The sequence below is a fragment of the Hylobates moloch genome, unplaced genomic scaffold, assembly GCF_009828535.3.
Source record: "Hylobates moloch isolate HMO894 unplaced genomic scaffold, HMol_V3 SCAFFOLD_5, whole genome shotgun sequence".
Taxonomy (NCBI): domain Eukaryota; kingdom Metazoa; phylum Chordata; class Mammalia; order Primates; family Hylobatidae; genus Hylobates; species Hylobates moloch.
In genome coordinates, this window is record NW_026652280.1 from 42,988,879 (window position 1) to 43,005,620 (window position 16,742).

General features: G+C 40.4%; 1 protein-coding gene across 4 annotated transcripts in view; it reads right to left on the reverse strand.

Moving 5' to 3' along the window:
- The window catches only part of FHOD3 (formin homology 2 domain containing 3), a 499,838-nt gene that overhangs the window by 109,030 nt on the left and 374,066 nt on the right, over nucleotides 1–16,742 (reverse strand). For all 4 annotated transcript variants that reach the window (XM_032152492.2, XM_032152490.2, XM_032152489.2 and 1 more), the window contains one exon: nucleotides 16,552–16,665. In XM_032152492.2, the coding sequence (XP_032008383.1) occupies nucleotides 16,552–16,665 (114 nt within the window). The remainder of the gene's footprint in view (nucleotides 1–16,551; nucleotides 16,666–16,742) is intronic.

Genomic DNA, 16,742 nt, shown 5'->3' on the forward strand with positions numbered 1-16,742 from the left:
TCTCAAATCTTCCTCTTCTTTGCATGAGAGTTTGTGACATCTTATCCCAGAACTTACTCCCAGGGGCACGTGCTTGCATGTGACAGCTTTACATGTTTGTCTTCATGCGAAGTCTCGGAGCTGCCCCAAGATGCTCCCCTCACTGTCTCAGTTAATGTTATTTGTATTCATATTCTCCTAGCCAAGTGACAGGGGTTCCAGGAACTTCAGCTTTCACTTAGCAAGTCACTGAAACTAGAAAAAGTTGTACTGACCTCCATTTTAAGAATGCAAGAAGAACCACAAAGGGAATTTAAAGTCCAACCAGATACCTAGTTGCTGAATAAATAGCATCAAAATTGACAAGCAGCTTCACCAGTGAACAGGAAGAGCCATGGGAAGCTGAAACAAAAAGATTGTTCAAGGCCACAGTGAGCTATGATCACGCCACTGCATTCCAGCCTGGGTGACAGAGCAAGACCCTGTCTCTCAAAAAAATAAAAATAAATTTTTAAAAGAAGGGCCTCAAGCCTGTCACAAAATTGAGGGTGGAAGAGGATCTGCATCCCCTGGTGTATAAATGTGGATTCAACCCTCAGCACTGTTTTCTAGTCATGAGGCTGTCACTGCACCAAGGCTGTGACAGAAAACACAGGTGCATCATAAGTCATGTGAACTTGAAAGCCAGGGCTTCAGTGTCACCAAAACTCAGGGCTCATTGTTCAGATTTCAGCACAGAAGCAATAGAAAGTTCCCTAAAGCCAGTATCAGAATTTTTGACTTTCCTTCCTTTTGAAAATATACTCTGAAATCATAGTGGAAATCAATGGCAGACTGAAATTTTGGATCCAAATATTAGTTTAACACATATGTGAGGTGGAGAGGTAAAGTAAATGACTTACATTGTTTTTCTCATAGGAATTCAGCATTTCCATTATACAAAATTGAATAATAAAATCATTGGTTTCAGAAAGAATCAAAATATATATCAGAGGGATATACATATCCCTCATATATGTGTTAAACTAATATTTAATATATATCCCTCTGACATATGTATCTCAGAGAGAGATTTTGGTCCGTGAAGCAATGGAATGGAAAGAGAGCAGGACGCAACAAGAGAAAGGGGTCCTAAGGCAGCTGTGGCTACTCACTCCCCACCTGACCTTGGGTTAGCTTCAGGAATGCCCTGCAGTTCCCTCCTTCCCGCTGAGTGTGGAGGGCAGATCGAGGAACCCCTGCCCAGATCCCAGGCTAAGTTCACACATGGTCTGCAGCCATTTCTTTGTGCCTCTTCCCCTGCCTGCTTTCTGGGAGTGTTCACTATTGTCAGGGACCCAGAAAACCTACTAAGTGGTGATCAGAAATACTTAACTCAGGTTCCCACTTTTTTTGAGAGGGAGAGGTAAAGTAAATGACTTGCATTGTTTTTTCTCATAGGAATTCAACATTACTTCCATTATACAAACTTGAATAATAAAAGGACTGGTTTCAGAAAGAACCAAAATTATATACTTGATAATAACTTCTTAGATTCGGAAATAAACAGTGCATTTGTTCCGTAACACAATGGAGTTTTCTAATGCATAAACAGTAACCTCTCCTTTTTCTAAGACTTCTTGCCTTTTTAATAGAAAAGTGATTTGCCAGAAGAACGATACAAGACAGCTAGTCCAATCTCCATCTTAAGTAGTTTGGAATGTCTCTTGGCTCTTAACGGAACAAACCCACTGCCCAGGCTGAGCAAAGACAGCAGAGAGAGATGATCAAAAGCTGAGGGGGAGATTTTCTGTCAATGACAGTCTTTCTTTTTCAATGACGAGTTGGTACTTTGTTTATCTAATTACCTGCAAATAGACTAAACATAAAACACGAAATCTTTATAAAGATAAGGCTAAGACAAATAGGAGAGATTAAAATATACTAGATTTTTCAGTTGCGCTAAGCCCAGAAAAAAAGGATTAAAAAAAGAGAAAGTACACTAGTTTCACTTTTAAAACACTTAAGAACCATTCAAAATATAATTTAAGTCTGCCAGATAGCCTGCAATTACTTTTTGAACAAAGTGAGTAACTTTAAACTCAACAGTCAGTGGGTCACTCTTCTATTTGTTTATTACACAATAAATTTTTAGCAGACGCACTGTTTCTTATAAAAATAGACACAGAATATTGCAGCAACTCCTTTAAAGAAAAAGCAGTCTTTCTCCACCCCCTTGAATCTAGGCTGAACATGTGATTGGCTTTGGCCAATGTAGCAATCAGAAATATGATTCAGTTCAAGCAGAGGCTTGAAAAGTGTCTACACACCGGGGCTTGCTCCCTTGTTGCCCTTGGGAACCCTACACCACCGCCATTTGAACAAGTCTGGGCGAGGTGGCTGGGCCATAAGGCATGGTGCCAAGCTGCCCCATCAAGTCAGCTGATAGCCAGACAATTGCTAGATATCAAGTGAGATGATCAACGACTGGCTGACTGCAAACACCTGAGTTAACCCAGCTGAGACCAGAGTAATTGTTCAAGGTGAGCCTGGCCAAAATTACCAACCCATAAAATCATGAGGTAAATGCATGGTTGTTGTTTTAAACCACTATGTTTTGGTGGTTTCTTATGAAGTTAAAAGCTGACTGAAACAGGATGGGTTTTGAAAATATTTTCTCTATTTCTGGCTGAGGAAGTTGACACTTCACTGGTGGACTCCAATAAAATCTGAAATGTTGAAGCAATTAAAGTTATCTTAGAATATGACCTATTAGCAAAACTCATATACCACTGTCCCCTAAAATGCCCCCTAAGATGGCCTCCATGCCAATCAAGCCATGCACCATCTTGCTTCCCAAAGAAGTCTAGTTCCTTTGCCTAGTGGTATCTCACTTCCTCTCTACCAGAGTTCTTCAAGACACCTCCCTTGATGACCACAGTGCACACTGCTCTTTATTTCTCCAGACTCCTGGATGTGTCCTTTCGGCACATCGTCACAAATGATTGGTTCGTTCCTTCGCTGTTTTGTGAATGATCATTGTTTCTGGCACAGCTTACTCCCTTGTCGCCTTTGGGAACACATCAGAAATAGTCCCTGTCGCCTGCTTCTCCTCCTTCCCCCGCAGCAACTGTGTCTGAGTGCCATCAATACACACTGACTGAATTTTGTTGTCTACTTCAGTGATGTGAGCAATGCCACAAAAACATATGTTGTAGCAAGTGGACAAATTTATGGACAATGAAACCTATCATTTTCATGTTGGTTTTTTCTTTTGTCTCTCTTTACAGAAATTAGCTTTTCTAATAAAAGTTTCCCATAAAGTAAAATTGGCACACTGAACCCATCCAACTTTCTACATCTAATTGGAGTCTATTTCAGTGGTGAAAAAAGGAAAGCTCTTGGACTTCCACTTTCAGTCCATTTGGAGTAATAGGAACCAGATTTACCTGTACCTGAAACAACTAAAAACCAGACAAAATCTATGAAACAGCAGCACTGAAGAAACTGGCCATCAGATGGTGAAGGCCAGTGATTCCCGAGAGATGAAAAGCAAAGGAGGTGATCCTCATGATTGCCCTAGCTTACTGATTGGAGAACATTTGCAGGCTGTGGTGCACAAAGGGAAAACCCAGGCAGAGCCTGGAAGTCTCCGTGAGTAGAGGAGACAAAGCTGGGAGTCTGGAGAAGCCAATGGGGCTAACACTGGCAGGGTAACATACCAGAAAGGGTCTATACAGAGAGAGACCTCTGTACATCTGCAGAAGGTTTCCCTCATGTAACTAGGTCAGGATTGTTCAGCATATGCATGTAAAAAGTAATCTGTGGCCAGTGAAAGAACTATCCAAATGAATTAGAGCAGTGTCTGGAAATTATATAAGGCAGAGAGTACTGCCTGTTCCCAACAGTTACAGAGAACAACTTCATAATTCAGAGGGAACTGGTTAAAGTTTTAACAGGTGTCTTGCCTCAGTAGTGGAAATATATTGGACTAAACATAGCTCTGGTCCTGCCTAACAAAGCTAAACGTGCAAGACCTACAAGAATCAAACTGTTTCTGAGTTAAGCCCATCCCAGAACAAAGCTCAAAAATATTTATAAGAACACAAAAACATCCAGCACCCAGCAAGATAAAATGTACAAAATATGGCATCCAATAAGAAATGACCAAGCACGCAGAGAAGTATGAAAATACAAGCTATAATCAGAAGAAAAAAGTAAATTATTTGAAACCAATCCAGAAATGACATAGATGACAGAATTAGTTGGGGAGAATGATAAAACAGTTATGACTATACTCCACATATTCAAGAAGCTAGAGAAAATATTTAACATGTTAATGTATGAAAGGTATTAAGAAAGAGCTCACTTGAAACAGTAGATTGTCACTGCAGAAGAAAAATAATTAGCAAATGAAGACACAGCAACATAATTATTCAAAATGAAACACATTCAAAATGAAGCAAAATGAAAAAAAAAATACTGAAAAAAATCAACAGACCACTAGTGAACTTTGTGAAAACTTCAAATGACCCAATATACATGCAATTGGAGTTATCAAAAGAAAGGGGAGGTAAAAAGTACCAAATATTTTTGAAGAAATAAGCACTAAGATTTTTCGCAATTTGATGAAAACTGTAAACGCACAGATTCAAGAATCTCAAGTCCCAAGCATAGGAAACATGATGGCCGGGCGCGGTGGCTCACGCTTGTAATCCCAGCACTTTGGGGGGCCGAGGCGGGCGGATCACGAGGTCAGGAGATCAAGACCACAGTGAAACCCCGTCTCTACTAAAAATACAAAAAATTAGCCGGGTGTGGTGGCGGGTGCCTGTAGTCCCAGCTACTCGGAGGCTGAGGCAGGAGAATGGCGTGAACCCGGGAGGCAGAGCTTGCAGTGAGCCGAGATTGCGCCACTGCACTCCAGCCTGGGCGACAGAGCGAGACTCCGTCTCAAAAAAAAAAAAAAAAAAAAAAAGAAAAGATAATGACACAGGTAAATATAAGCCTTATTTTATTATTTAAATATATTTAAAAGATAATCAATTGCTTACAGCAGACATAATAACAATGTATTGTGGAGTTTACAACATTTTAAAAGTAAAATCCATGAGCACCACAGCATAAAGGCTGGGAGAAGAAAAATGAAAGTGTGTTGTTGCAGGGTTGTTATGCTATGCATGAAATACATAGTATCACTTAAAGGTAGACTATGATAAATTAAAATGTATACTATAAACCCCAATGCAATCACTAAAACAATACAACACTTATTGCTAATAAGGCAACAAAAGAGATAAAATGAACTAATAGAGAATATGCAACCCCCCAAAAGGAAGAAAGAATAAAAAAAGGAAAAAAAGATGGAACAAATAAAAAATATAAACTGAAACAAATCAATAATCACATTAAATGGTTCAAACACTCCAATTAAAAGGTAGAGATTATCAGACTGGATTTAAAAAAATAGATTCAACACTATATTGCCTACAGGAAACATAAAACCTAATTTATGTCCAAATAATAACAAGGATATACCATATTAATACTATTTTTTTAAAGCTGAAGCTATATTAATATCAGATAAAGTAGACCTAAGAATCAAGTATGTTACCAGATATAAAGGTCATTTCAAATGAAAGGAGTCAAGCCATCAGTAGGATATAACAATTGTAAATATTTATGCACCTAATAAAAGAGCTTCAAGATACATGAGGGAAAACTAATAGAATAGCAATATATTTTTAAAAATCAAAATTATAGAATGCAATTTATTATTCTCTCAGCAACAGAACAAGACAGACAAGCACTAAGGATACGGAATTCTAGAACAATACCGTCAACCAAATAGACATCTACAGAACATTTCACCCCAAAACATCAGGATACATATTCTTTTCAAGTGTACACAATATATTTGCCACAGCAGATCCTATTCTGGGCTGTAAAACAAATATCAATAAATTTAAAAGTATCCAAGTCATACAACATATGTTCTCTGACCACAATTTTATTAAATTAGACATCACTAACAGAAAGATAGTTGGAATATCCACAAATACTTATAAGCTAAATAAATACTTTAAAATAACCCATGGGGTAAAGACTTTTTAAAATTTGACAGAGAACTTAAGAACCATGTTAAGAGAAGACAAAAACACAACATATTAAACTTTATGGAGTGCAGCAAAAGCAATACTTAGAGGAAAATTTGTAACACTGAATGTCTATATTGGAAAAGATAAAAAGTCTCAAATCAATGACCTCATCTCCTAACTGAAAAAAAAGAGCAAATTTTACCCAAGGTGAGCAGAAGCAAGAAAATAAAACAAACAGAAAAATAGTATAAAAATTAAATGAAACCAAAAACTGGTTCTTTGTGGTAAAAAAAAAATTGATAAATCTCTAGCCAGACTGATTGGAAAGAAGAGAGAGAAGACACAAATTACCAATATTAAGAATGAGAAATATGATCACTGCAGATTTTACAGATACTGAAAAAAATAATAAGGGACTATTCTGAACAATTATATTCCAATAACTTTGACAACTTAGATGAAATGGAAGAATTTCTTGAAAGACAAAAACTACTAAACTCACTCAAGATGAAATGGATGATCTGATATGAATTAATATAAGATACATATCTATTAGAGGCATTGAATTTGTGGTTTTAAACTTTCCCTTGAAGAAAGCTCCAGTCCTAGATGTCCTCACTGGTGAATTCTATGAAATATTTAAGGAAGAACTAGTACTAATTCTACGCAGCCTCTTCTAGAAAGCTGAAGAGGAAGGAGTACGTTTCCTCTCATTTTATGAGCATTACTCATGTACAGCCATTGTGGAAGACAGGCAATTTCTTAAAAGCTAAACATCCACCTGCCATAAAACTTGGCGATTCTCCTTTTAGTAACAACCATGCACTACTTAACATTTCAGTCAACAATGGACCACAGACAGTGGTTCCATAGATTACAATGAAGCTGAAAATGTGCTATCACCTAGTGATGTTATAGCCATCATAACATTCTAGCACAACTACTTTTCTTTTTCAATAAAGTTAGTGTAGCCTCAGTATACAGTGTTTATAAAGTCTACAGCGATGTATAGTAATGTCCTAGGCCTTTATGTTCATGCTTTCGATTCCGTAAGCTCCATTCATGGTGAGTACCCCATATAGATGTACCATTTTTTTCTCTTCATACTGTATTTTTTACCATACCTTTTCTATGTTTAGATATACAAATACTTCTGTGTTACAACTGCCTACAGTATTTGGTACAGTTACATGCTGTAAGGTTTGCAGTCTAGGAGTAATAGGCTATATACCATATAGCCTAGGAGGACATCTGGAACTGGAGCTTTCTTCATGGGAAAGTTTACAACTACAAATTCAATGTCTCTGTCTTTGTTTATCTTATATTAATTCATACAGATTATCTATTTCATTTTGAGTGAGTTTTGGTAGTTTTTGTCTTTCAAGAAGTTCTTCCATTTCATCTAAGTTGTCAAAGTTACTGGAATATAATTGTTCAGAAGTCCCTTATTATTTTTGTATAAAAAAATTTCCCAACACTGCATTTCTCAGAACATAGCCCATTAAGTGATGAATGACTGTATTTACTCAAGAGAAATGAAAGCACATGTACATACAAAGACAACCCAAGTGTCTATCAACAGGTAAACAGATAAATTATGGTTTATGTACACAATGGAATACTACTCAATCAAAAGAAATGGACTATTGAAACACACAACAAAATGAAGGAATATCAAAACAATTATGCTAACTGAAAGAAGTCAACTCCCCTCAAAGAGTATATACTGCCTAATTACACTTATATAAAATGCTAAAAACACAAACGCAAATGAATCTACAATGAAGAAGCACATCAGTGGTTGCTTAGGGATGGGGAAGGGCAGCAATAATCACAAAGAGGCAGGAGAAGATTTTTGGGGTGATGGATATGCACATTATCTCCACCGTGGTCAGGGTTTCACTATTGCACACGTACGTCAAAACTTAAGTGCTGTTTCTTGCATGTCAATTTTACTGCAAAAGCTGTTTTAAAAAAATATCCCTTGGTAAGTTCAAGTTAAGTAAAATCGTATTTGTGAAAGATGCAAACCTTCAATGTTTCCCATTTAAAAAGTAAATTATAATCTCTGGTAAAATATTAACAAAAGCAAAAACGAAGTTCATAAAGTATCTGATATTTGAAATTAGCACTTAATTCACAAGTAGATAATATGAAGACTTAGAAGTCAAAAATAACAATAAAATGGCACTGAAATGATGGTGAGCAATGAGATCATCCTCACAACCTGGCTATGAAATTGAGGATCACCCTGTCTAATGACACAGGAGAAGAGGTAACTCTAAGTTACGCCCAGTTGTAAAAGGCATTTCCTTGCCCTGAAAAAAGAAAACTTAAGAATCTTCCTTTATAGCTTCAGGGTCATATCCTAGCCTCATAATGAAACCAGCAAGCCCCAGAGGCATCTCCAAGAAACAGGCAGCTTTTCTCATCACCACTGCTACAATCCTGAAGACAGCCATCATCAGAGATGGATATGGATTTCAGTCTCCCTCTTGCTTTCTCTTCTCCAGCCTGTTGCACACACTGCTTCAGTGCAGATCTGAGCTCCTTGGCCATGGGAAGGAATAGCAGGGCTCACGCAGTGTGCTGTGGAGATTGGTCCCACATGGAGTCTCACATTACTGTGCTGGCTCATATCTAGAACATGAAGCCATTCCTCCAGGCCCTGGCTGTTGTTATGCTTCAGCCTGCCCACTGGCCCCTTTGTAGGCCCTGACTTTGGCATACAGCAGTTCTTGCCAGTTCTCTCATTCCCTCTTAATTTCCACCCTCCATCTAAGACCAAGTGAGTCCTCCAGCCCAAAGGAGGTCAGTCCTCTCCTGTCACAGCCCCAGGTCCACCTGTTTGGCTTCACAATTTGCCAGTCTCCTGGAAGCTTCCCAAAGCGCTGACTGCCACCAGCATCTCCTGTATTCCATGGCTCCCAGGCCTTGCTGGCCAGGACCGAGGCCCATTCTTCCTTCCCATCTCCTCTCTGCTTCTTCACTCCAGGCCAACTCAACTCTTCTTTTTGCACACTTGCCTCTTCTCTAAATGCTAAATTGATTCCAAATGGTCTCCCATTTTTCCCAGATTTGCAAAATCCTGTTTTGAAGAAAGATATGGACTCAATTTTCTTATCCCCCTCTTAACCTCCCCACTCCCACCCCACCAGGCCAATCTCAGAGCAAATAGCAATTTGCCTTACATTAGTGACTCAGTTTCCCAGACTTTTTGCCAGGAGTATCCTCCACAACAACACAGCACCTGTGCTAGGCCCCCAGTTTTATGGCTTCTCTCTTTTCAGTTCTTCTATGAAGGTTCATTTTCTTCACAGCATTCACTGCAGTGGAAACTCTTTATTTGCAGATGATTTGCTCATCTTCTGCTTCTGCCACTGAAGTGTAAGCCCTATGAAGTCAGGGACTGGGTCTGATTCAATCGATACACTCAATAAATACTTGTTGAATGAAACATATGAGTATGTAAGACTTGTGTATCCTATATACGTAATTTCCAAAATTAACTGGAAACTCAGTCTCCTTCCATTATAACAATAAAGCTTATTTAGTCCTCATTACTGGGCTTTGAGGGAAGGAATGGGGAAAGAGATAAGGCAACAAACATTCAGTGATCTAGCAATATACATTTTCTTTTTTGAGACAGGGTCTCACTCTGTCACCCAGGCTGGAATGCAGTGGCATGATCTTAGCTCACTGCAACTGCCAACTCCTGGGCTCAAGTGATCCTCCTGCCTCTGTCTCCTCAGTAGCTGCAACCATGGGCATAAGCCACCACACCTGGGGTCTCACTTTGTTGCCCAGGCTGGTCTCAAGCAATCCTTCCACCTCAGCCTCCCAAAGTGCTGGGATTACAGGCATGAGCTACTGCACCCAGCCCAGTAATACATTTTTCTGAAGGAGAAATCTCAATCTCTCTAATCTCTCTCTCTCTCTCACACACACACACCCCTTTTTGCTCTGTGATCTCTGTACAATAATGGTACAAAACTACTGTAGCAAGTGACAACTGGAAACCATGGCAAAGATGGGAGTAGGAATGGTGGGAAAAAGTCAAGTCAGATCTAAACCATGTGTGAGAGAAAAAATCTCCAGTACCTGCTGAGGACCCGCAGTCCCGCAGCACAACACAGCCCAGGTTCCCTAGTGCCCACAGTCACTTTGTGAACCTACCATTAGCGAGCCAGACCCCACTCTGAACTTACTCCATCAATAGAACCGGTGCTTCTCTTGTGCACTTTGGATGTAACGCAATCAATTAATAAGGACCACATTTTGCCTTACAGGGACTCTTATTGTTTGTAACAAGACTGCTGCCAGGAACTAGTGGCAGGCAAGTGGGAAGACTGCTTCTGCGCAGTCCAAGGAGAACACAGCATCTTTGAATGGTGGGGAATCAGGCCACATTTGTACTGCTTGTTTCCTACTGGCATTTGTGGACTGGGTGCCATTAACTGTGTCACGCGGAAAGACAATGTCCTTTATCCCATTATTTTACATTCTATTTGGGATTTTCTCAGAGAAGTTTGTTTTTTAAAAATGTACTTTAATCAACCAATTTAATTTTTTTAAAAACTAGAACCCCATTGCACAGTGGGGCTCTCAATTCCACTGACAATTTTTTTTTAAGTATTGGGTAAACCAAGTGATAGAACACAGCCAGCAAGCATTTGGGATCCACCCAGATTACATATCCACAAAAAACAGTGATTCAAAAACCCAAGTAGAACTTCAAGGCACATGTAGATGACTAGTGAGGTCAGGGCAGGAAATGATCAAAGCCAAAGCAGACAAGAATGGGAAGACACAAGCATGTGGATTCATAGGGAATAGACAGTCCACTTGGAATTGGCAACAAAGATGAAGAAGGCACAGGTACCCACAAGTTACACACAGGGTGGTAGTCAAAAGGCATGCCTGGCAGGCCATCACTGGAAGAACTACAGTAACTGCCAACAGGCAGGAAAGGCATGGAAACAGAAACCTGAATTCTGAGGGAGGAGTCTCCATAAACATGGTGGAGATAGGTGTTCAAGGGAATCACAGCAAGTGAGATTCCCATAAGAGAGAGCTTAAGCTGGGAGAAGCAGCCACCACAGAAGCACAGAAGGCTTCCACTTTCCCAGCTTCCTAAAATATGACCGTGTTCTTTACTATAGCACTGTCAGTCACTGTACACAACCTCCTAAAAGCAGATGATGCAATAATAGGACTGTTCCATGGCAGCACATGACACAGTTGTATTCCAATGACCATGAAGAAAGTGGTAAAGCCAAAAACTGGGAGGAAGGAGAGCTCCTGAGAGGTCAGCGTGGCTGATTAGGGAAGGCTGACAGCAGGAAGAGGGGAGATGCTCCTAAGAACAGTTTGAACACACCGACACGTAAACAAACCTCCCTTCCTGTTAGTATCTGACACATGTTAGGGAAACAAAGGGTTATTCAATACTTGGTGTTGAATGTATGAAAAAGCTGAAGTTGGACCTCTGCCTCATACTATTTGCCAAAATAATTTCCAGATAGATAAAACATTTAAATGTGACAAAATGTAGCTACAGAAGTACTAGAAGAAACCAGGAGAATAAAGGACTTCTTCAGTAGGAACACAAAATTCTGAAAACAGAAAAGATTAACTCATGAAATTGAATGTTTCTACATGGTAAACACACAATAAATGAAGTAAAAAGAACAATGAGAAAAATGATTGCTACTCTTATCACAGTTTATAAAGAACTTCAATAATACAATGAGAAAAAACAACTCAATGACCCTCATATGAGGCATCTAAAATGGTCAAAGATATAGAAGTAGACAATAGAATGACGGTTACCAGGAGATTGAGGAAAGAGGGATATAAGGAGTTATTACCTGATGAGTATAAAGCTACAATTATAGAAGTTCCAGAGCTCTCCTACATAACATAGTGCCTATAGTTAACAATAACGTATTGCCCACTTAAACATTTGTTAAGAGGATAGATCTCACGTTAAGTATTCTTACTACACACACACAAAAGGTTATGTCCTTTATTCATCCCTTATTATCCATTATTACTCCCTAACAAGATGTCATTACTTATATCTGGGTTTATAATCTTACAGGAAGTAGGAAGAACTCTGCTGGGACAACTATGAGAAAGACTATTCCCAAGATCTTCTAAGGGCTCTTGACATTAATCTGAAAAACAGGCATGTCAGTGTCATTTATAGTAAACAATGGCATTATTACAAGTGGAAAAGAGAACAGAACGCATGGTTAAAGTGCATATGATTCTTTGGGTTTTAGCACAGCATGTCCACAGAGAAATCCTCTCTGGCGTCCTAAGTATGGGCCTGAGGTTCCTACAACCTCTTCCCACTGAGCACTCACAGTGCAGGACAGGCTTACTCTAGGTGGCCTCTCTAGTCCCAGAACAACGACTGTCTTAGGGCACCTTCAGTCCCAGGGCTTGGGCGTACTGTTTCCTCACGTTGACAAGGCAAGCCTCCAGCTGCCATTTATGAGAAAGTCCACAAGATGGAGATGTCACTACAGGGAAGGGAAGAGGATGGGCCCGGCCTTTCCCAAAGCCTCACAACCACATATGTGCTTGAGGTGTGGTTGTTTGCTTGTTTGTTTCATTTGAATACTTGAACACAAATGGTTCAAATATTCCTGTAGTTTTATTTTCTTTCACAAAGAAAATATTTAGAAATTCTCTGCTCAAAAAGTACATTTTCAAAAAGTGAAGTGTTTTAAAAGTCCGCTTTCATTAAACAGTTGCACCTTGTATTCCTGAGGGCCTTCGCAAATAGTTCTGGTTTTCTCGTTTTGTTTTGTTTTCTCTTAAGTTCCAATTTCATGAAAATGTTACTCTATTTCTAAAAGAGAGCCCTATTAACAAAGCTATAATAGGAGATATGGAAATGGATTCATTTTAATATCCTTGACTTGACTTAATTTTCCATATTGTTTCTTCAGCACTTCCTTCCTATGTCAATTTATCATTCCAAGTTTTATCAACATCTAACACATTAATATACTTGTGGGGGAAGAAATGGAAAACTCCAAGCTCATGACAATGTCCACTTGCATTTCCAAAGTGGGCCGAGGTGCCTGAAGGGTGTTTTAGTTGGCCTGATTATCCCAGGACTTCAGTGAAGTAGTCTTGTTTCCAAATCAAGGGAATAAAGTTCTAGAACTTCCTAGTATTGTACAGGGCTCAGGCACAATGTTTAATAGTCAGAGGTATGATCACAGAAGACGCGGGTCCTCATTGCAGAAATGCAACCATTATTGATAATATAGTTCCTTTTTGGTTTTAATAATATATGTATATATAAAACATACCAACCATAAATCTTACAAATTCTACTAAAGTATATATACCTCAGTAAAAATAATCACACAGCTTAATGGGCAAAAAATACTTGCATAGGTGAAATTAGATTATGGGTGATATCCAAAGAATTCAGTTGTCAGATATGAAAAAGAAAAAAATCAAACGATACAAAAATGTCTATTATCATAAGTGCAACTGATGTAATATTCTTGGGCGATGGTGCCCAAGTATGATTTGGAGTTGGAAAATCCTCTTATTTCTTTTGTTTTTTCCCACTTACAAAACATAAGTAAAGTGGTAACACAGCCAGGTCCAGTGGCTTCCTGGTCTTAATAAAACTGCACATCTGATATGCCGAATGATTCATCATATGTTTTTTCAGAGCCACACAAGGTGACAGTGAAAGACAAATGTAAAGGAGGTGACAGACTCTTAGAAGCTACCTTACTTGCCCATGGATAGAGTAGATGGTAAACCAAATTCCTATAGCAATAGCATACTGTAAGAAGGAAAAGAACTTAGAAGAGTCACCCCACCACTGCTGTTCCCCAGTGACCCCATCCCAATGCCAGGCTCTCTGAGGGATTTAACTCCAGAGCCTTATTCAAGCCAAGGACTGCTGAGTCCACACCTCCCCAGGGCCTCTGGAACATCTCCCTGGATGTCAGACAGGCTCCTTGGACCTCGCATGCCCCAGGCTCGAAGTCTCCACCCAATATGCTTTTCTTCCAGTATCATCCCAGTTCCTTGTTTTTAACATCCACACACTCGTGCAAGCCTGAACCTCTACTCATTTTGCGTCTCCTGCTCTTACCCTCCAGGCGGCAGCCAACTCTGCCAAACCTGCTGCTCCCGGCAAGTCCCACAGCCACTACCATGTTGGGCACGGTCATCTCTCTTGGACTCTGACACTGCCTCGTGGCAGCCCTTGTTCCTGCAGCCTCACCCCAGTGGCTTGTTCTATGCTACTAACAAATTAGAATTGGTCGCCTGCTGTCTCCTGTTTCCAAACTTGAACAGCTCCAGTGGTCTCAGGATAAAGTCCGCCTCCTCCCCAGGATGTTCAAGGCACTCTGGGATCCAGGTCTTTTTTTTTTTTTTTTTGAGACAGAGTCTCGCTGTCACCCAGGCTGGAGTGCGATGGCACAATCTTGGCTCACTGCAACCTCCACCTCCCAGGTTCAAGTGATTCTCCTGCCTCAGCCTCCTGAGTAGCTGGGATAACAGGCACGCACCACCACACTCGGCTACGTTTTGTATTTTTAGTAGAGATGGGGGTTCACCATGTTGGTTGGGCTGGTCTCAAACTCCTTACCTCGTGATCCACCCACCTCGGCCTCCCAAAGTGTTGGGATTACAGGTGTGAGCCACCGCACCCCGGCTCTGGGATCCAATTCTACCATTCCTGGTTTAACTGCCCACCCTCCTTATCCCCAGGGGCACTTCAGCCAGTCCAGGCAGAAAAGGAGACACAGACAGGAGTCCTTCAGGATCCTGGATCTTCTAGCCCAAACCTGGACCTGGGATTCCAGTGGCAGAAAAGCAGGCAGAGGCTGGGGCTTCCCTTTCAGAACCTAGGAAGAACATCCAAGCCCAGGGCTTTGGTAATCTTGTGGGTCACATGGACCCCTGTCTGTATAACTTTGTAACTTCACAGACCTCCAAAGTGTTCCCAAGGAGTGAGCAGCTAAGTCACCTCATCCTTCCATCAGTGTTTACTGTGGCTCTACTATTGCCAGGCCCCAGGCACTGTAGGGAACACACCAATGAACAGAGCCTGGTTCTAGTCCCTGAGAAGCTGGCAGCCTGGCAGGGGCAAGATGTGCAACGTCACATCAGTCAGACTGCAATATTACTCACTTTGGCTCCAAATCTTACATCGTATTTGACAAGGGTCATCTGTATGGTGACCTATTCAGGACTACAGGTAATGTTGGCTAATCCCAACAGGAGGTGCCCTAGGGTAAAGGACAGAACTACAGACAGGTAATGGTGTCTTCGGGGTAATCAAATGGTTACCTTATCAAGACCTAACTTAGCCCAAGTGTGCTCAGCCCAGGGCCATGCTGGACTGTGGAATCTGAGAGCTTGACACCATAGGATCTACATGCCATCTTAGAAGTTAACAGTGACATGTGACTAGGCAAACCCCACTGGACAACCCTTCCTCCCGGGGCTTAAGGTCTTGCCTGCTCTCAACCCAACCAAACCTCCAATCACCAGCAGCACTTCGCAAAACACACTTCAGAATACACATAGAAGAGGATTTAAATGTGGAACGCAGGTTGCTTTAAATTTGGGATTTGAGGCAAGTGATCTCTGATGTCGCTCATGTCTAGATTCCTGACGAATGAGGAGCTGCTGGAAGTTACATGCCATCATCTCCTACACTTACCCCTTCCACACATGGTGGGCTTCACACAGCAATCCCGAGTGAACTTTTGTTTGCTCATCAAAATCACCCTCTAAGGTAAGGGTTGGTGTAATTAGCATTTACCCTCAGGGATTAAATAACTTCCAAGTGAGCGAGCTGGAATCCTAACCAGTCTTCTCTAACTCAGCACTCTTGCCATGTAAGGGTAACTTTCTAACTGTTCTAAAATTACAGGTCTTACCTTTCCCTTGTAAACACATCCTTGGGCAATCATTTGCTTCTGGGAGTCATAATCAGTTAATTTCTGGTGGTCTAATACTCTTGCCAAGTTAAATTACTTCCATGTACCCATACAATTCTTTTCTCTTCTGGTAGGTCCTGGATTAATTATACAGCACCTTAATGGGCCCACTACTTTCTGATTTACATAGATTTAATCATTCAACGGTGAAAACTGATGTGTATATAACAAATTGCAGAGCTTACGTAAAATCTAGAACAGTTTTTAAGGAATGAATCAAAACTTCACACAAATATTTTAGAAGACATTTTTATACTTTCTATGGAAAGTGTGTAGGGGGATGAGACAATAATATTAAAATATCACCTCTAACAAAATATTTGCTTAGTAAATAGTGTGAAAGAAAGAGAAAATATTCCTGGCTTCTGACAATGTTCTATAAAGGAAAATACTTCATGTTATGTCTTTCATTTATATTTTTCCTTTAATCACACTTAACCAAATTGATTCCCCTTACTTGAGGACGGTGAAGCCATCAGCATGCTTGTGGAACTCACCTTTCCAACCTGGCCTCCTGTGGGGGTGAGACGGATGACGTGGGGGTGGTGGGTACACTGGATCCAGATGAGGGTCTTGAGGAGTGATAAGAGTTGTTGCCAAAATTGCTGTATCTAAGAAGTGCAGAGGTTTAAGTTGGGGGCAAAAGGGTAGAGAAATAAGTACAAGTCAGTAAATAAGACTTAGCAAA